This window comes from Oncorhynchus kisutch, linkage group LG2 (assembly GCF_002021735.2).
Source record: "Oncorhynchus kisutch isolate 150728-3 linkage group LG2, Okis_V2, whole genome shotgun sequence".
Classification (NCBI taxonomy): domain Eukaryota; kingdom Metazoa; phylum Chordata; class Actinopteri; order Salmoniformes; family Salmonidae; genus Oncorhynchus; species Oncorhynchus kisutch.
In genome coordinates this window covers 53,088,016-53,109,360 of record NC_034175.2, presented here as the reverse complement: position 1 = coordinate 53,109,360, position 21,345 = coordinate 53,088,016, and the positions used below count along the sequence as shown (strand labels likewise).

General features: G+C 44.0%; 1 protein-coding gene across 1 annotated transcript in view; it reads right to left on the bottom strand.

Annotated features, from left to right (window-relative positions):
- The window catches only part of abca12 (ATP-binding cassette, sub-family A (ABC1), member 12), a 96,765-nt gene that overhangs the window by 23,977 nt on the left and 51,443 nt on the right, over window positions 1-21,345 (bottom strand). Inside the window, exons 43-64 of the mRNA XM_031797498.1 lie at window positions 18,208-18,372; window positions 16,647-16,842; window positions 15,977-16,116; window positions 15,640-15,759; window positions 15,267-15,357; window positions 14,673-14,852; window positions 14,238-14,489; window positions 13,593-13,671; window positions 12,613-12,727; window positions 12,224-12,399; window positions 11,943-12,096; window positions 11,684-11,753; window positions 11,289-11,423; window positions 10,835-11,002; window positions 10,505-10,688; window positions 10,112-10,330; window positions 9,663-9,859; window positions 8,972-9,129; window positions 8,504-8,740; window positions 8,186-8,330; window positions 7,567-7,813; window positions 761-850 (exon numbers count right to left, since the gene is read on the bottom strand). Coding sequence (XP_031653358.1) covers window positions 761-850; window positions 7,567-7,813; window positions 8,186-8,330; window positions 8,504-8,740; window positions 8,972-9,129; window positions 9,663-9,859; window positions 10,112-10,330; window positions 10,505-10,688; window positions 10,835-11,002; window positions 11,289-11,423; window positions 11,684-11,753; window positions 11,943-12,096; window positions 12,224-12,399; window positions 12,613-12,727; window positions 13,593-13,671; window positions 14,238-14,489; window positions 14,673-14,852; window positions 15,267-15,357; window positions 15,640-15,759; window positions 15,977-16,116; window positions 16,647-16,842; window positions 18,208-18,372 — 3,518 coding nt within the window. The remainder of the gene's footprint in view (window positions 1-760; window positions 851-7,566; window positions 7,814-8,185; window positions 8,331-8,503; window positions 8,741-8,971; window positions 9,130-9,662; window positions 9,860-10,111; window positions 10,331-10,504; window positions 10,689-10,834; window positions 11,003-11,288; window positions 11,424-11,683; window positions 11,754-11,942; window positions 12,097-12,223; window positions 12,400-12,612; window positions 12,728-13,592; window positions 13,672-14,237; window positions 14,490-14,672; window positions 14,853-15,266; window positions 15,358-15,639; window positions 15,760-15,976; window positions 16,117-16,646; window positions 16,843-18,207; window positions 18,373-21,345) is intronic.

The following is a 21,345-nucleotide window of genomic DNA, read 5'->3' as shown; positions in this document are numbered from 1 at the left end:
ACTGACATGTTGTCCACCCAATCAAAGAGACTCAGAGAATGACTCTCGTACTGAAAGCTTAAGCTACAGCTAGCTAGCTGGACTAATGATTACAACCTATATCAACTAGATGCAGGCAAGAGTGTGCAAGGTAGTATTGAATGTGTAACTGTCTGTCCATGTGTCACTGTCTGTCACCTCAAATTTTTATCTCGACTTGTGTACACCTACGTTGTAAACTTTCATTCATTGGCTAGGTTGTAGCAACCTCATGATGAGTATAGGAGAAATTAGTATCACGTAGCAGCCTAAACCTATCGATGTTATATTGAGCTGGGTGAATGGAATATGAATGACAGTCATCCAATATGCTGTAATAGAAATAAGGCCATGCTCATGAAAAAATAAAAACCTCCTCCCTCATCTTAAACGGCACTGACCCCCACTGACCCATACACTCGAGCATGTCCAAATACACGCACACATACATACACACAGACGGCAAAGCAGAACTGCTCCAGGCGTTTAGAGACATGCACCATGTAGTAATGCTGAAGAGTACAGAGTATGACGAGAGATAGGTGGGGAGCGGGAGAAGTGGAACAAAGACAGATACTAAAAGGGAATAGATTGACAATGGCATATGAAGGAAAATAGGGTAAGAAGAGAATTCGGAAGTGCTAGATATAGACAAAGTAAGAGTGGTGGAGAGAAAGTAGCCAGACAAGTAAGAGATCTATCTTCAACACAGTGATTATGTAGAAGTTGGTCAGGTACATACGGTTTATCAGGGCTGTTCAGACACCCATTATCAATCCCAGGGAATGACATCATAGAGTTGACCAGGTTGCTGGAGTTTGGATTCTGGTTGCTGTTGACGACATAAAAACAAAAAGTTTCAGGACAAACTTATAACAGAACGCAACATTATGTCTCGTCTAATACTTTCTAGTTAGCCTGGTCCCAGATCTGTTTGTGCTGTCTAGTTTGCCAAGTCCTATGATCATTGTCATTCCATGTTTTTGAAATTTGGCATGTCACTGACCATGACAGTTGGTTATACAGCACAAACAGATCTGGGACCAGGCTATAATTTCAAGGGACTTTGAGCAAATCCTTCAGTACAGTATTAGTAAATGATCCAATTAGGACAGTGGTTTGGAAGGTAATATGAGCCCAACATCAAAAAAGGCTAATTCAATCTCATTTAACCATCAACCAAGGACAGTGAGAGGGCACACAGTGTTTGATGTGTTCCTACCTCAGCGTATCCTCTCCTTTATATCTCTCTCCATCTCTCCTCTCCTCGCTACCTTCCCTCAGATCAAAGAACTGCTCTTCACAATCAAGACTTCGTCACTTCGACTCTCTCCTTCCTTCTCTCTATACTTTCATCTCACACCTCAGATCACATCATCATAATAATCTCTCTCTCAACATCCCACTCCCTCTATCTCTAAATCTCACTCGCTCTCTCTACCTCTCACTGCCTCCCCCCTCTACCATTTATCTGAGTCACCCTTCAAGAAACTTCTACTCTCTTACCCCAAAAAAGTAACTTACAACCTGAAAATGAGAAAGATGGCACAGCAATAGACAAACAGTGACCGGACGGGACTGATCTGGGACTGTACAGTGCATTCTGAAAGTATTCAGACCCCTTCACTTTTTCCACATTTTGTTACATTAAAGACTTTTTCTAAAAATGTACTTATTTTTTATTCTCTCATCAATATATACACAATAACCCATAATGACAAAGCAAAAAAAGTTTTGAATTTTCTTGCATATTTAAAATTAAAATAAAAACTGAAATATTACATTTACAGAAGTATTCAGATCCTTTACTCAGTACTTTGTTGAAGATGCAGTGAATACAGCCTCAAGTCTTTTGGGGCATAACGCTACACGCTAAGCACACCTGTATTTGGGGAGTTTGTCCCATTCTTCTCAGCAGATCCTCTCAAGCACTGTCAGGTTGGATGGGGAGCACTGCACAGCTATTTTGTGAAAGATGCTGCTTGAAGAGGATGGCTGACATTTTACATGCTCCTGACCAATTGTGCTATTTCTTCATATTTTTTCGAGTTGTTTGAAACATATTTTTAAACTTATTTTGTACATAATGTTGCTGCTACCGTCTCTTATGACCGAAAATAACTTCTGGACATCAGAACAACGATTACTCACCACAAACTGGAAGAAGCTTTTTCCTTTAAAGAGTCCGATAAGAAGGATATACTGCTCTCCTGGGAACAAGCCCAAATCCCAGTCATTTGCATGAAGAAAAGATGGAGGAAATGTCACGACTTCCGCCGATGTTGGTCCCTCTCCCAGTTCGGGCGGTGTTCAGCGGTCGACGTCACCGTTCTTCTAGCCATCGCCGCTCCACCTTTCATTTTTCCATTTGTTTTGTCTTGTTTTCCACACACCTGGTTAGTATCTCCTCATGATTACTATGTGTATTTAGCCCTCTGTTCCCTCCATGTCTGTGTGGGGTATTGTTTATTGTCTAGGTTGGCACGCTTCCGGCTGGGTTGCGTCGGGTTTTATTTGTACCTGTGATTTGTGGCAGCCGGTACTTTGTACTTGGTTGTTGTACTTTGTGCTGCCTCACTTGTTCTTTTGGCATTTGTTTCTGTTACGCGGTTGCGTTCTGTTCTTACTATTGCCTCAGTAAAGTGCTTCTTTGTTCACTCATCTCTGCTCTCCTGCGCCTCACTTCCATGCACCAGCTACACCCATTGCATGACAGGAAAAGAGGATGCAGGTTGGGCTTCTGAGAATCAACCGGCAAGCGAGGAAACTCCCACTGCCTTCCGTTCTATTTGCTAACATGCAATCATTGGAAAATGAAATTGATGACCTACAATTACGATTATCTTACCAACAGGACATTAAGAACTGCAATATCTTATGTTTCATGAGTCGTGGCTGAATGACGACATGGATAATATTTAGCTGGCGAGATTTTCCATGCACTGGCAGAACAGAGATGCTAAGTCTGGTAAGACAAGGGGTGGGGGTGTGTGTCTTTTTGTCAATAACAGCTGGTGCGCGATGTCTAATATTAAAGAAGTCTCTATGTATTGCTCGCCTGAGGTAGAGTACCTTATGATCAGCTGGAGACCACACTATCTACCAAGAGAGTTCTCATCTATATTATTCGTAGCCGTCTATTTACCACCACAGACCGATGCTGGCAATAAGACTGCACTCAACCAACTCTATAAGGCCATAAGCAAATAAGAAAATGCTCATCCAGAAGCGGCACTCCTAGTGGCCAGGGAATTTAATGCAGTCAAACTTAATTACCAGCATGTCACATGTGCAACCAGGGGGGGAAAAAAATCCTAGACCACATTTACTCCACACACAGAGATGCATAAAAAGCTCTCCCTGCCCTCCATTTGGCAAATCTGACCATAATTCTATCCTCCTGATTCCTGCTTACAGGCAAATACTCAAGCTGGAAGTACCAGTGACTCGCTCAATACGGAAGTGGTAAGATGACGCGGATGCTACGCTACAGAATTGTTTAGCTACCACAGACTGGAATATGTTCCGGGATTCATCCAATGGCATTGAGGAGTATACCACCTCAGTCATCGGCTTCATCAATAAGTGCATCGATGACGTCGTCCCCACAGTGACTGTACATACATAAACCAACCAGAAACCATGAATTACAGGCAACATCCTCACTGAGCTAAAGGCTCCGGACGCTTATAAGAAATACCGCTATGCCCTCAGACGAAACATCAAACAAGCAAAGGGTCAATACAGGATTAAGATTGAATCCTACTACAAATCCGACGAGCTCTAATGCTCGGATGTGGCAGGGCTTGAAAACTATTACGGACTACAAAAATCCAGACGCGAGCTGCCCAGTGACACGAGCCTACCAGAAGAGCTAAATGCCTTTTATGCTCGCTTTCGAGGCAAGCAACAATGAAGCATGCACGAGAGCACCAGCTGTATTGGATGACTGTGTAATAACGCTCTTGGTAGCCGATGTGATCAAGACTTTTAAACAAGTCAACATTCACAAAGCCGCGGGGCCAGATGGATTACCAGGACGTGTACTCAAAGCATGCATGGACCAACTGGCAAGTGTCTTCACTGACATTTTCAACCTCTCCCTGACTGAGTCTGTAATACCTACTTTTTAAGCAGACTACCATGGTCGTGGTGCCCAACAAAGCAAAGGTAACCTGTCTAAATGATTACTGCCCCGTAGCACTCATGTTGGTAGCCATAAAGTGCTTTGAAAGGCTGGTCATGGCTCACATCAACAGCATCCTCCCGAATTCCCTAGACCCACTCCAATTCGCATACCGCCCCAACAGATCCACAGATGACGCAATCTCAATCACACTCCACCTTGCCCTTTCCCACCTGGACATAAGGAACACCTATGTGAGAATGCTATTCATTGACTACAGCTCAGTGTTCATCAACATAGTGCCCACGAAGCTCATCACTAAGCTAAGGACCCTGGGACTAAACACCTCCCTCTGCAACTAGATCCTGGACTTCCTGACGGCCGCCCACCATGTGGTAAGGATAGGAAACAACACATTTGCCACACTGATCCTCAACACTGGGGCCCCTCAGGGGTGTGTACTAGTCCCCTCCGGTACTCCCTGCTCACCCACGACTGCGTGGCCAAACATGACTCCAACACTATCATTACGTTTTCTGACGATGCAACAGTGGTAGGCCTGATCACCGACAACGATGAGACAGCCTATGGGGAGGAGGTCAGAGACACTGCTAGGACAACAGCCTCTCCCTCAATGGGAGCAAGGTTAAAGAGCTGATCGTGGAATACAGGAAAAAGGCGGGTCGAACAGACTCCCATTAACTTCAATGTGGCTGTAGTGGAGTGGGACGAGAGCTTCAAGTTCCTTGGTGTCCACATCACCAACGAACAATCATCGTCCAAACACACCAAGACAGTCGTGAAGAGGGCACGACAAAACCTTTTCCCCATCAGGAGACTGAATAGTAAGCGGTGTCAGAGGAAAGCCCATACAATTGTCAGAGACTCCAGCTACCCTAGTCATAGACTGTTTTCTCTGCTACCACACAGCAAGCGGTACTGGAGCACTAAGTCTAGAACCAAAAGGCTCCTTAACAGCTTCTACCTCCAGGCCATAAGACTGCTGAACAATCAATCAAATGGCCACTGGACTATTACATTGAACATTGACCCCCCCCCCCCCATCTGTTTTGTACACAGCTGCTACTCACTGTTTATTATCTATGCATAGTCACTTCACCTCTACCTACATGTACAAATTACCTCAACTAACCTGTACCCCGGCACACTGACTCGGTACTGGTACGCCCTGTATATAACCTCATTATTGTTATGTTATTCTGTTACTTTTCATTATTTTTTATTTTATTTTTAACTTTTGTTTATTTCTGAAATATTTACTTTACTCTTCTTGAACTGCACAGTTGGTTAAGAGTTTGTAAGTAAGCATTTCACGGTAAGGTCAATACTTGTGACAAATAAAAGTGCATGTGACAAATAAAGTTTGATTTGATTTTCAGGTCTCTCCAGAGATGTTAGATCGGGTTCAAGTCCGGGCTCTGGCTGGGCCACTCAAGGACATTCAAATCAAATCAAATATTTTTTGTCACATGCGCTGGATACAACATGTGTAGACTTTACCGTGAATTGCTTACTTACAAGCCCTTAACCAACAATGCAGTTCAAGAAATAGAGTTAATAAAATATTTACTAAATAAACTAAAGTTTTTAAAAAATCTATCAAAAGGTAATACAAGAAATGTACATAACAATCAAATCAAATTTTAAAGAGGCTATATACAGGGGGTGCCGGTGCTGAGTCAATGTGCGGGGGTACAGGTTTGTCGAGGTCATTTGTAAAGTGACTATGCATAGATGATAAACAGCGAGAAGCAGCAGTGTAAAAACAAAGACTTGACCCCGAAGCCACTCCTGCGTTGTCTTGGGTTGTGTGTTTAGGGTCGTTGTCCCGTTGGAGGGTGAACCTTCTCCCCAGTCTGAGGTCCTGAGCGCTCTGGAGCAGGTTTTCATCAAGGATCGTTCTGTACTTCTCTCTGTTCATCTTTCCTTCAATCCTGACTAGCCTCCCAGTTCCTGCTGCGGAAAAACATCCCCACAGCATGATGATTCCACCACCATGCTTCACCGGAGGGATGGTGCCAGGTTTCCTCCAGACACGATGCTTGGCATTTACTGAGGAGTGGCTTTCGTCTGGCCACTCTACCATAAAGGGCTGATTGGTGGAGTGCCTCAGAGATGGTTGTCCTTCTGGACGGTTCTCCCATCTCCACAGAGGAACTCTGGAGCTATGTCAGAGTGATCATCGGGTTCTTGGTCCCCTCCCTGACCAAGGCCCTTCTCAACCGATTGCTCAGTTTTGCCGGGCGGCCAGCTCTAGGAAGAGTCTTGGTGGTTCCAAACTTCTTCCATTTAAGTATGATGGAGGCCCCTGTATTCTTGGGGACCTTCACTGCTGCAGAAATGTGCCTTTTCAAATCATATCCAATCAATTGAATTTACCCCAGGTGGACTCAAAATCAAGTTGTAGAAACATCTCAAGGATGATCAATGGAAACAGGATGCACCTGAGCTCAATTTCGAGTCTCATAGCAAAGGGACTGAATACTTATGTAAATAAGGGATTTCTGTATTTAAAAATAAAAAGTTCAAAAAATTCTAAAAACCTGTTTTCACTTTGTCATTATGTGGTATTGTGTGTAGATTGATGAGAAAAAAATGTATGTAATCTATTTTCAAATAAGGCTGTAACGTAATAAAATGTGGAAAAGTGAAGGGGTCTGAATGCTTTCCGACTGCACTGTATAGCAGATGTCTCAAAGAGTGCTGATCTAGGATCAGGTTCACCCAGTTCATTATGATCTATATGTCACGACTTCTACCTGTTCGGGCCGCCAGTTTACTAGCCGCCACCGATCCCTTTTTCCTTTTCTGGTTGTTTTGTCTGTTTCTTTTCACACCTGGTTTCATTTGCGTTTATTTCTGTGTGTATATAGGGCACCTGTTGCCTGCCTTAGTTCGTGCGGGATTAAGCTTGTGTGTATTTGCGCTCGATTATCTTTGATGTTTATTGTTTTCACTATTACGCACGTGTAGTTAAGTTTCGGAACTGAGTTTGTTCCTCTGTGCGTTTTCATGAGTTTCTGTATTGTCTTCACTATTTAGGCACGTGTATGTAAGTGTCGGAACTGTGGTTGTTCCTCCGTGTGTTGGCACGAGTTTCTGATCCTTCGAGAGCGTAGTTTTGGATTTTCGTCTGTGACATTTTTGTATTGGTGGACTATATATACATTTAACATGCTTCTCAGAAATCCTTGCTCTCCTGCGCCTGACTCCTACACCTCTCACGAGACACACCTTATCACACTATAACCTTAATCAGCACTTGATACATACTGCCCCTGATCTCCCATAATGCAGCAGTGCAGTGTGTCTTGTACCTGACCTGAAAAAGGAGGTCCAAGGTGGTAGAGGGTGAGTGTGTGTGTGTAAGTAAGTAATATGTGTCTATCAGTGTCTCTGACCTGAAGAAGGAGTACTGTGGTCCGAGGTGGTAGAGGGCAGGTGACAGCTCCATCTCTGGGAAGTGTTGCAGGTCGCTCTTGATGGAACCCAGACCCATGGCCAGGATGATGAACACGACAGGTAGAACCACCTGGGAGAAGAGACCCTTCCAGTCCCGTCTGGAGTGGTGAACCCTCTTCATCAACATAGCAGTCACCTGCTGCCAGGTCAGGGCCAGGCCGTGCACCGTAGACGAGCCCGTCAGACCTACAGGACAACAAGGGTTGGTGTTATTATTAGTAGAATTAGCATCTGTAACAAGGCTTACAGTAGTAAGAGGCTGGTGTGATGCTATTACCAGACCAAACTAGGGCCCAACGGGAAAGAGGCATCTAAAATAGCCAGGAAGAAATTGACAGAGTTTGTGGAGGCCTGCTATGCCATTAGGCACAATAACGTCTAAGTAAATATGTTTTATTCCTAGGACCAGGACTTTTTCCTGACTTTTTATTTTTCATTAACTGAATGGGAATAACTGGCCTGTATCAAGGACCCAGAGTTCTTCCTCCTGGTAAGATACCAGCTAGCTGGTCAGTCTAGTCTAGGACGTCAAAGAGCAGTGAAGTGGACGTGACTCACTGGCTTTGTCTCCGAAGATGGAGTTGTTCTGGAGGTCCTCTGGTAAGCTGTCTCTGGAGGCAGACAGGTCTGGCATGGATTCAGACACAGAATATGGCTTATCTTCTGCAGGCTCTGTATCATCTTGGGTCAGCTGGAGGAACACCTGCACAGACCACAAAAAAACATAAACATGTCAATGGGTGTGAACTGTAATTGCATGTCATGTACATTATCTGAGTGTGTCTATCTCTCTATATGAAGTACACTGTATATGCATGAGTGCTGGTGTACTCTGTGAGTGCACACCACATTGATAAGCATCTGTGTATCTCTAACCTCCTCCAAGGTAGTGTCAGAGATGCCGTAGCAGCCCAGCTGTAGAAGGTCCAGGTTAGAGTCCAGGCTGGAGAGCAGGGAGCGGTAGGCCTCAGCATTGGAGGAGCTGAACGGGGGAAGGGAGTAGACCAGGTCTCCCATCTCAGCCTCCTTCAGACGAGCATCTGGCATGTAGGACTGGATGAACGTCTTGACCTCGACACCGTCAAACCTGGCCTGGGAGTCTGGGGCCTGGACCTAACAAGAGACCAGGGTGAGGAAGAAGAGGAGTGCTCATACAGTATGGCCTACATCAGGCCATTTTATTTACTATGTTTATTATGTTATTTATTTGACAGGGACAATACACATCAATTAACATTATTACACATTTTTGAATCTGTAGTCCCTGTGTTAGTTTTAAAACTTGATATAAGCATTTACAGTAGATGTCTTTTTTGAATGTCTTATAATAAGGCTCATAAGTACCTTCTTGGTGAGTGTGAGGTTGTATCCCTGGGCCAGCTTATCTTTGAGGTAGAAGGGGGACCCGCAGCACTTGAGGCCTCCTCTCTCCAGGAAGGCTATACGGTCGCTCAACACCTCTGCCTCGTCCAGGTGATGGGTAGACAGGATGATGGTACGGTCTGAGAGAAGGTAAAGAGAGAGACACAAGGACACACACACACACATGCAAGGATGCAAGGATGCACACACACACACACCCGCACATACAGATGAATGCATGCACACACACACACACAACAGGAAAAGAAAAGGACAAAGGAACACCAACATACAGATAGAGATACCCCACACGCAGAGACATGTGACAAACAACACAGAGACAAAAAGTATGAGCAATCCCATTCTGAACCTTTTCAGTTTTCCCTTCCATCCCTGAGCAGCAACTGTCAGTCACATCGACTGAGACAAACCTAACCAAGTTGCAGGCATGTCTGTGTGTGTGTGTTAAATAGCAGATTCCACACCCACATGACGGATACCGGTCCCTCTGCTCCCCCACTACAGATGCTGTGGGATCCACAGCTACACACACACACACAATATACACTATACTGCTATGTGCACTTGGGGAAAATCTATTTCTGCTTCATTAACTGTAGAGAGAGAGAGAGAGAAGGCGGGGGGGGGGGGGCATTTGGGCTGTGAGACTCACCCTTCTTGTGCTTGATGACAACGTCCCAGATGGCGCGTCGGGAGCAGGGGTCGACCCCGGTGGTGGGCTCGTCCAGGACCACCAGACGAGAGCCCCCGATAAAGGCGATGGAGATGGACAGTTTCCTCTTCATTCCTCCAGACAGTGTCCCCACTCTCTTGTGTCGGTGGGCATACATGCCAGTCTCCTCCAGGATTCTGGGAAAGACAGTAGAAGGAAAAGACGTGTTACTGTATGTGGGAAACGTCAATTTGACTCAGAGCGTTTCAGTCATATTTAGTCACTACAATCTAAAAACAAATCTATGTGCTAAAGCAGTTCATCTTACATGGTTAATATGATGTAATTTTGAGATTTCTGGGGCGGATATGGATGTGATCTTGGTTCAGATTGTACTTTAGGTTGACTTGCTGTTAGACACAACAGCAGTGCGGTAAGTGACTACTCACTTGCGGACTTGCGCCTTCAGGTCATTCTGTGACCAGTGTGGTGCCTTGATCTGTCCGTATAGTAGCAGGTGCTCCTTGGTGGTCAGATGGTCAAAGTGGACATCATACTGCATGCACACACCCAGCTCCTGGCGAACGTCATCAATGTTAGTCTCCATGTCCTTCCCATACACCTCAATGGTACCAGAGGAGGGGGCGAACAAACCGGTGAGCAGAGACCTGGAAACAGAGACAATAATACATCACATAAACTCATGTTTTTCAATAGAGAAGACTGTGAAAAAGCAATGAATAAATATATTCAGCAGGCCTAAATCCCTAACCCCAATGACATATTACAATGTGCCTAATTAAAGAGAAGTAGAGAACAGATAGATCATTGTCAGAACTCACATGGTTGTGGTCTTGCCAGCTCCGTTGTGTCCCAGCAGTGCAGTGACATGTCCCTCGTAGAATTTGACATTGAGGTTCTCTATGGCTGCTCTGTCCCCATAGGTCTTAGTCAGTCCATAGAGAGCCACGCCCACAGGAAGACCTGAGATCTCCTCTTTCATATGAGAGGGGAAGCCACCCTCAACTGAGAGAGAGAGAGAGAGAGAGAGAGATGGAGGGAGGCAGGGGGAGAGAGAGGGAGAGAGATCAAAACATATTACGACACAGTCACATCTCTTGATTAGCTGCAGCAAGCTGCTTTAGGGAGGCTGATGTGTTGCAGTACTGTACCTTTGCTGTCCTTCTCATTGGGAAAGGCAGAGAGGTTATTCTTCATGATGTTGGAGAAGAGCAGTCCCCTGTTGACATTCTCAGGGCCCTTGCTGCAGCAGCAGAAGAGACCAGTCCAGAATGAGGGCATCACAGGGAAGTACCAGGGTTTTGCAATGCCATACTTTCCTGATGGGCACAAAGTATATGATCAATAGAGAAAAAGCCATACATCATTTGCCATAGGGTTGGGGTCAATTCCATTTCAATTCAGTCAATTTAGGAAGTGAACTGACATGCCATGCAATTCCTCATTGCAGTCAGTTACATTGGCAATTGGAATTTCATTTCACTTCCTGAATTGACTGAATGGAAATGGAGCTGACCCCAACTGTTGAACAGTATTTGACTCTGTCTCCAGTCTAGTCTGGCTTGCTGTGTGTTTTTATTACTTGACGCTGTGTTGTGTGATTACCTGGGAAGACTATGCGAATGTAGGCTCCAATGATGAAGTAGCAAACTGAGTCGATGAGGAGAAGCCAACATAGCCAGCCGAAGGATGACGTGTCACCGGCCATGGGTGAGATATATTGGTTGCTCCACTGGATCCCTAGAGGAAGTAGAAAGTAGGAACATAAAAAGGTTTCAGTTAATTTGTTAAATCGCACTCTCTCCTCGTGGCTAGTATAGAGGCTGCTTTCTCCTCATGAGTTTGTTTTTTAAAGCAACTTTGATGGCTTTGTGACACACACACACACACTACACATTTACGAGCGTACGCATGCACACACGTACACACACAGACACACACGCAGACACATGCCTAGCACGCACACACACACAGACAGCCATCTTCCCAGCATGTCGTACCTTCTCCCTGGCTCTCATAGCGAGTGATGTATTGACTGGCATAACTGAAACAGGTGGGGGCAAACAAACTCTGAGGGAAACAAGAGGCACGGATAAGGCATAACACAGGGACATCAATAAAAAAAAATGTCTGTATCAACCCCTCTATCTCTCTCTGTTACTCTTCCTTCTCTTCTCTGTTTCTAGATCGTGATCTGTCTCTCTCTCTCTTTTCTCCCTCTCCCTCAGCCCCTTCCCTCTCTTCCTCCCTCCCCCTCACCAGGGCGCTCTTGGTGGAGAACGATAGCGAACTCTCCAGTGACATCACTATGATGAATGGGAAGAAGCTGATGACGTAGATGAGGGCGCCGCTCAACCCAGCGATGTTTGTCTTGTCAAAGAATGAGCTCACCAGGAAACTGATGGCCAGGATGCTGTAGAATATAAGAGAGGAGAGGAGAATATTATGTCACATTTTTCAATAGAAATTGAAAAATGCCCATTCACATACAGACATACACACACACACACAGGTTACCCTGCCACCCTGAGGTAGCCTACCTGAGACCGTAGTCACTGAGGTAGAGGAAGAGCAGGAAGCCATCACTGTGGGGCAGGACGCGCCCAGCCTTCAGGATGATGGTGAGGGTGATTATGGTGATGATAAGGAAGCATGCACTCTCTATGAACCAGGCGAAGAAGTGACTGATGGGATTGACCCCCATCATCTTCATGTACTGTGGAGGTCAAAAGGGAGGGGTTAGGAAATCAAACAATCAGAACGCATGACTCAAATACAGTATTTAGAATTTAATTAATGAATAGAATAATGAATTAATACATTTTAATGTCTTACCACCCTTGTGATTTGCAAAATATGTGTTTGTTTGAAAGAGACATCTACAGGAAATGACATAATTGCCAGGGGAGATGGTTGGCGGCTACTATACCTCATGAAGTCTGAGCTCTCTCTCATGAACCAGCTTCTTCACAAAGTTGGCGATGAACAGAACCCAGGCAATCATCAAGACCAGAGGGAATGCAAATGCAATGCTGTTCAGGTACCTTAGGAAGAGACATAACAGCTGTCAATCATTCAATCAATCAATGTCACAGCCTAGCTACCAGCACTGGGACTGAAAAAGAAAAACAACATTTGCACTCACTTGCTAAAAATATGGATTGCAGTCATGCATACACACAATCACTCTCAGATGAACACATCATGATAAGCATGTATATAACACACACACAAACAAAAACAGTTCCCTAGAAAAAACAATAACAACGACAATGTCCTAACCTCATGTAATTCACTCAAAGCTTTTTTCCATAATCAGAGAGGGTATACCCTGATACATGGACCTTGTCAATGTTTATAATAATACAAGTAATACTTCAAAGTGATCGTATCGGGAATAATGTGTTGTTCCCTAATAAATCAATGCACCAGAGCTGCAGGGATCACCATGTCTGCGTCCCAAATGGCACCCTATTTCCTTTATAGTACATTATTTTTAACCAGGGCCCATAGGCCCATTGAGTCAAAAATAGTGCACTATATAGGGAATAGGGTGCCATTTGGGGCACAGCTTATATCTCACACATGAATGGGAGGCAGCCAGGCAGGGAGAGCAGCTACGCTGCGTTTGCGAGATGAGATATCCATGTTGGCTTCAGAAGCACTCTCAGTAAGATGTAAACATAGACATTATGCTCAGCCATGATTTATGGCGAATCGTGTACTGTATTGATGCAGGGGACATAGCTAGTAGTTTATGTGTAACTGATCGGAGGCTAGATGAGAGATGAGGGCGTTTTTTTATTGTGGGTCTGCTCATCAACAGGAGGGGAGATAATGCATGTTTGTGTGTGTGTGTGGTGTGTGTGTGTGCGCCTGCATTCACGTGTGCATGTTGGGCCTACTCACTCGTCCTTGAGGAAGCAGGGGTAAGGGAAGGCCTGTAACTGGACAGCTGGCTCAGTGACCTGCTGTCCTGTCTGGGTCTCTGAGAGATGATGAGATAGACAGTAAAACATCACATCACATAATACATCATCACATAACACAGAACAGTGTTGTTTTCCTCTTTTCTTAACAGCACTGATTTAGCTGACAGCTGCTTTTTTCAGGAATGTTTTTACTATGACTATGATATGGGTTGTTTCTTACCTACCTTACCTACCCTTTGGAACCCTTAGAAAAAAAGGGTTCCAAAAGGGTTCTTTGGCTGTCCACATAGGACTCTTTTTAGTTCCAGATAGAACCATTTTTGGTTCCAGGTAGAACCCTTTTGAGTTCCTCGTAAAACCTTCTGTGGAAAGGGTTCTACAGTACATGGAACTCAAAAGGGTTCTATCTGGAACCAAAACGGTTCAACCTAGAACCAAAAAGCATTCTTCAAAGGGTTCTCCTATGGGGACAGCCGAAGAATCCTTTTAGGTTCTAGATAGCACCATTTTTTAAAAAGAGTGTACCTTGGGTAAAAGCACTGACTGTACTGTAAGTCACTCTGGATAAGAGCATCTGCTAAATCCCCAAAATGTAAACATATCATCAACAACATAACGTTACCTATGATGGCCCTGTCGATGCTCTCCTGCAGGTACACAAAGCCTCGGTTGTAGCGCTGGGTCTTCAATGAGGAGATGTAGGGGTCCTTCACCCAGAAAGGGTTGCGGGAGCGGTCGGTCCGCATGGAGTTCTCGATGGACATGCGGATGGTGTAGTCCACCTTGGGAGGCAGCGCGGAGGAGGAGGAGCGTGAGGCGTCTCTCCGCTTCCTGTGTGAGTCGTCATCATCCTTGGGCAGCTTGAAGATGATACCTGCAGAAAGAGAAACAGGAACAGATCACAAACTGCTATTTTATTTTATTTTTGACTACTTGAATATTATATTAAGTAACTGTATTGTTACAGAGAAATGATTTAATATAGGAATCAAGACGGCTGTAGGGCAAAATGTTAAAACACAAGGCATTTATTTTGAAATATAAAGGATAGACTAACTGGCGTAGAGGTCTCTGGTCTGGGTGAGGTGTTCAGCCACTGTGTTGAGGTCGTCAGTAGAGTTGATGCCGTGGAAGCGGTCAAAGTTAATACAGGACGACAGGTTCATCATCAGGTTGGACAGAGTGGTGATCTGGGTCACAATGTCCTTGTTTTTCTCCAGGAGGGTCGCTGTGCTAGCTAGGGGGAGAACACGGGTCTATTAGACATAATAAAAATACAAATAGAAAGATAAAGAAGATCTATAGCTAATAAAGTGGATTAATATCTTAAGACAGATTAAGATATTTAAGTAGTGAGAAGTGGTCAGAGGGTCAGGGGGTCAGGAGGGAAGATGTATATTAAATACAAAGATAATATAAAACTAAAGAAAAAGATGCACATTATAAAGAATCTATGAATTAATGAAAACATGTATTGCTCCGAAGGGAATTTGAATGTAGAAGATATGTTAAGACACATTTTATTGGAATGTCTTAATTGAAGGCCTTGATATGTTTTATATTTTACATAGAGATAACTAGAGAAGAAGGTATAAGGGTTGTCTTGTATGTACCCATTTTGCAAAGTAAGACCTTCAAATACAAAACTCACAGAAGTTCTTGAGAGTATCCTTCATCTTGCTCACATCAATGTCTGTCTGCATCTCAATGAAATTCTGAACAAAGGAATTGCCAAGGGAATTCTAGGAGGGAGAAAGAAGTTGAGTAAAATAACATCCATATACAGTTGCTGAAACTTTCAGTTGCTGAAAAAACGTTCTAGTATTTTCCTCTACTTTCCTAGATAGATGGAATGTTCACCCTATTTGCTAGAGAGTGCACTACTTTTGAGCAGAACCCTTGTCAAAAGTAGTGCACTATATAGAGAATAGGGTGCCATTTGGGACACTGCCATGGATTCCAGAAAAAAAGCAGATGGTAGCTTATATAAACCCATTGTAACTTTGAGAATAGCTGGTTCATACCTGGAGCATTGGCAGGGTTTGATTCAGTATCTTGGCTGAGTCCATAATGTAGGAAGAGGACTGGAGCCAATCCTGGGAGTACATCTTCAGGTTGGCAAACTGCTGCAACGTGGCATTGGACTGGAAGACAATACATACAGATGGTGATACAGTGTAGTGTAGTGTGTGTGTGTGTGTGTGTGTGTGTGTGTGTGTGTGTGTGTGTGTGTGTGTGTGTGTGTGTGTGTGTGTGTGTGTGTGTGTGTGTGTGTGTGTGTGTGTGTGTGTGTGTGCACATGTGTGTGTGTGTGTGCCAGTGCACATGTTTGTGTGTATTCATGGTTGTGTGTGTGTGTACCTTTTCTATGATGGCCCTAGTGAGTGGTGTGTCTGGGCTGTACAGGACCTGTCCCAGCAGCATGGGCTTGAGGAAGGCCCAGGCTATGGCTCCCCCAGTGGTGTTCACCATGTCCAGGTAGAAGTTCATACAGAAAGGAGCTGGCCAGGGGAAGAGAAGGTGCAGGTTATAAGATGTGTCAGTCCTACATTCTTATAGGAAAATGTCAAAATTTTCAACCTCATATTAAATCATACTTAATAATAAAAAAAAGATAATCATAATCTTGTTGTAATGATGTGATTTCAATTAGCTTTGAACACTGGTTCTATGCTTAAACCAAATAAGCAATGTGTGTTTATGTATGTAAAATGTATGTAACGGCTAGAGCAGCCTATTTTATTTATTCTTTATTTAACTCGGCAAGTCAGTTAAGAACAAATTCTTATTTACAATGACGGCCTAGGAACAGTGGGTTAACTGCCTTGTTCAGGGGCAGAACGACAGATTTCTACCTTGTCAGCTCGGGGATTCAATCTAGCAACCTTTTGTTTACTGGCCCAACACTCTAACCATGAGGCTACCTGCCACCCCAGGTAGCATAAAAGCCTACAACTTTTAATTCTCTAATAAATTATATCAATCAACAAATCAATCAACTAATCAACCATCTGCAAAGTGGGTTCCATACTGGCATTGCGAGGGATCTTGAACTTGTTGACCAGCTCCTCCATCCTGTGCTCCTGCTGTGTGGAGGGGTCTGTCTCAGTCATGATGGGCAGCTTGGAGATGCCAAACAGGGACATGATGCCATGGTTACACATGGCTCTGGACACAGTGGTGAATGTAGCTCTGCTGGACATTGTTCTGGTTTTACCATACACCATCTGGGGGTGGGAAAAGAAGAGAGTTAGGAGAGATGAACGAGAGAGAGAGAGAGAGAGAGACCCACAACCAGACAGACCTGCAGCCAGAACACAGACTGATAGCAGCAATCCTCTCAGACACAGCCATTCACTACTATCTCAGTATGAGTAGAGCTCTATATCAGACACAGCCATTCACTACTATCTCAGTATGAGTAGAGCTCTATATCAGACTCAGCCATTCACTACTATCTCAGTATGAGTAGAGCTCTATATCAGACTCAGCCATTCACTACTATCTCAGTATGAGTAGAGCTCTATATCAGACTCAGCCATTAACTACTATCTCAGTATGAGTAGAGCTCTATATCAGACTCAGCCATTCACTACTATCTCAGTATGAGTAGAGCTCTATATCAGACTCAGCCATTCACTACTATCTCAGTATGAGTAGAGCTCTATATCAGACTCAGCCATTCACTACTATCTCAGTATGAGTAGAGCTCTATATCAGACTCAGCCATTCACTACTATCTCAGTATGAGTAGAGCTCTATATCAGACTCAGCCATTCACTACTATCTCAGTATGAGTAGAGCTCTATATCAGACTCAGCCATTCACTACTATCTCAGTATGAGTAGAGCTCTATATCAGACTCAGCCATTCACTACTATCTCAGTATGAGTAGAGCTCTATATCAGACTCAGCCATTCACTACTATCTCAGTATGAGTAGAGCTCTATATCAGACTCAGCCATTCACTACTATCTCAGTATGAGTAGAGCTCTATATCAGACTCAGCCATTAACTACTATCTCAGTATGAGTACAGCTCTATATCAGACTCAGCCATTCACTACTATCTCAGTATTAGTAGAGCTCTATATCAGACTCAGCCATTCACTACTATCTCAGTATGAGTAGAGCTCTATATCAGACTCAGCCATTCACTACTATCTCAGTATGAGTAGAGCTCTATATCAGACTCAGCCATTCACTACTATCTCAGTATTAGTAGAGCTCTATATCAGACTCAGCCATTCACTACTATCTCAGTATGAGTAGAGCTCTATATCAGACCCAGCCATTCACTACTATCTCAGTATGAGTAGAGCTCTATATCAGACCCAGCCATTCACTACTATCTCAGTATGAGTAGAGCTCTATATCAGACCCAGCCATTCACTACTATCTCAGTATGAGTAGAGCTCTATGTAATACTCCATAGAGTCTCCAAAAAGAAACACAATACTACTGTTCTATCTTATTCTGTGTTTGTCTCAGTATGAGCAGAAGGAGAGAAAGAAACAGGAAGACTGAGACAGGTAGACAGACTGCTAGCTACAATCCTCCCAGATTGTCGCAGCATTATGCTTCAATACTCACACTGCGGAACTCTGGGTCAGAGACCAGGTTGAGGTCTCGTATGGAGAACATGTAGTCCTGAAGGTGGGCGATGGCAGGAAGCAGCTTGCCCATCATGTCCGTCAGGAACTTGACTATCTGCAGCATGAACCCCACTATGCTCTGCATCTCACTGGACAGCATCAGCTGTGGAGAGACATATGGAGGGACATTAGTATCACACATTAGACAGCTGAACCCTCTGTCATTAGAACTAGGCTGTAGACAGCTGAACCCTCTGTCATTAGGACTAGGCTGTAGACAGCTGAACCCTCTGTCATTAGAACTAGGCTGTAGACAGCTGAACCCTCTGTCATTAGAACTAGGCTGTAGACAACTGAACCCTCTGTCATTAGGACTAGGCTGTAGACAGCTGAACCCTCTGTCATTAGAACTAGGCTGTAGACAGCTGAACCCTCTGTCATTAGAACTAGGCTGTAGACAGCTGAACCCTCTGTCATTAGAACTAGGCTGTAGACAGCTGAACCCTCTGTCATTAGAACTAGGCTGTAGACAGCTGAACCCTCTGTCATTAGAACTAGGCTGTAGACAGCTGAACCCTCTGTCATTAGGACTAGGCTGTAGACAGCTGAACCCTCTGTCATTAGAACTAGGCTGTAGACAGCTGAACCCTCTGTCATTAGGACTAGGCTGTAGACAGCTGAACCCTCTGTCATTAGGACTAGGCTGTAGACAGCTGAACCCTCTGTCATTAGGACTAGGCTGTAGACAACTGAACCCTCTGTCATTAGGACTAGGCTGTAGACAGCTGAACCCTCTGTCATTAGAACTAGGCTGTAGACAGCTGAACCCTCTGTCATTAGGACTAGGCTGTAGACAGCTGAACCCTCTGTCATTAGGACTAGGCTGTAGACAGCTGAACTCTCTGTCATCTGAGAGCCTGTAGACAGAATCCCCTTCGGTCTTACTGTCCTTAATTACATTACATGTCTACCTATCTCAGGGTTTCTTAACCCCGGTCCTGGTGATCCAAAGGGGTGCACATTTTTGTTTTTGCCCTAGCACTACACACCTAGCACTACACACCTAGCACTACACACCTAGCACTACAAACCTGATTCCACCAATCAACACATCATCAAACCTTTGATTAATGGAATCAGACGTGTAGTGCTAGTGATAAAACAAAAACGTGTACCAGTTTGGGTCCCCAGACGCACATATAGTCACAGAGAATCCCGATGTGTAACCTTTACATAACCTGCCCTGACACTGAGACATAACCATTCCTTTACCCTGTAGACGGCACTCTCCATGTGGACGTAGCAAGCCAACAGCACTATGAAGTTGTACTGTAAAACTGCAGATGGCAGGTTACACACACACACATGGCTCCATAAACACTCTCCATGTGCTGCTTTGGTTGTGCCTGGCTACAATGTTTTCAGGAGAGACAGGATTGAGGGAAGAGGAGGGGGTGTGATGATTTACATTAAAGAACATATCCGATGTAAACAAATTGAGTGGTCATGTGATAATGAACTAGAATGTGTCGGCCTGAACGTTACACTGTCTCCCCAAATGTCTTTTACCCTCATTGGAATGTATAGGCCACCTTCCACCAAAAGTGTGTTTTTTGATCAGTTTAATACCATGCTTAGGGAATGTGATTTTGGGAAAGAGGTCATCTTAATGGGAGATTTTAACATTAATTATGAAGACAAGTGTTGTAGGAAAACCCTCAAACGGATCACTAATACCTTTGACCTTACACAGCTAGTTAAAGGGCCAACCAGGGTGACTTGTTGCTCTAAAACACAGATTGATTTGGTGTTCAGTAATAAACCAGAGAGAGTGACTAAATCATTCAATATGGTTACTGGGCTGTCTGATCATAATCTGACACTTATAGCCAGAAAGCTGTCTAAGAGCAGGTTTAACCTCTCTACTGTTAGAAAGCCGGATCAACTCAGAATACCTAAGAGTGAATTAAATAATTTTGAAAAAGCAATTAAGGGAATAAACTGGAATGATCTCTTGTCCTATACAGACGTGGAAGCTGATAGTCAGGTTTTTCTATCCACAATCCAGACTACAATAAATGGCTTCCTAAAGAAAATCAAATCCAAACCTGGCCAAAAGAGCACTCTTCCTTGGCTAAATGGAGAAATCTGGAAATTGATGAAAGAACGAGATTATGCTCTAAAAATAGCCCTAAAATCCAAATTAGAGCATGACAGACGTAGGTTTACCATGTTGAGAAATAAGGTGATGAAAGAAATCAGACAGGCCAAGGCAAACTTTTTTATTAACATAATTGGTGAAGCAAAGGGAAATTCTAAATTGATATGGGAGAATCTAAAAAAGTTAACAGGGAAAGACCATAGTAACACTGCAAAAAGACTAGAAATCATGGTGAATAACAATCTAACACAGGATGCAGTCGAAATAGCAATAGCCTTCAATTCCTACTTTATTGACTCTGTCAGGATACTGACACAGAACCCCTCCACTTGTTTCTTGGTCTCAGTGCTAGTGAATGACACTCAACCTGTCTTCATCATAAGGGAGGTTTCTGAGTCAAAGGTGAACAAGGTGATTAGCTCACTAAAGAACTCTAAAGCCAAAGATGTGTTTGGGATGGACTCTACCTTTCTTAAAAACTACAAAGAGTCACTCATTGGCCCCATTACTAAGGTCACCAACACATCTATTGGTCTCGGTGTGTTTCCAAGGGTATGGAAGTCGGCCATAATAACGGCCATCTTTAAATCAGGCGACCCTGCTGACGTGAGTAACTACAGGCCCATTAGTATACTACCTGTGGTGTCAAAGGTTGTTGAAAAGTGTGTAGCAGAACAACTGATTGCCCACCTCAACAACAGCCCCTTCACATTACACTCCATGCAGTTTGGCTTCAGAGCGAAACACTCCACAGAAACGGCCAACTGCTTTTTTCTGGAAAATGTGAAGTCCAAGATGGACAAAGGGGTGCTGTTGGGGCTGTGTTTCTGGACCTAAGGAAGGCTTTTGATACTGTTAACCATGAGATTCTCATCACAAAATTGTCCAAGTTCAACTTTTCCCCTGATGCCTTGAGATGGATGAAATCATACCTTGAAGGCAGAACTCAGTGTGTCAGAGTGAGCAATGAGCTGT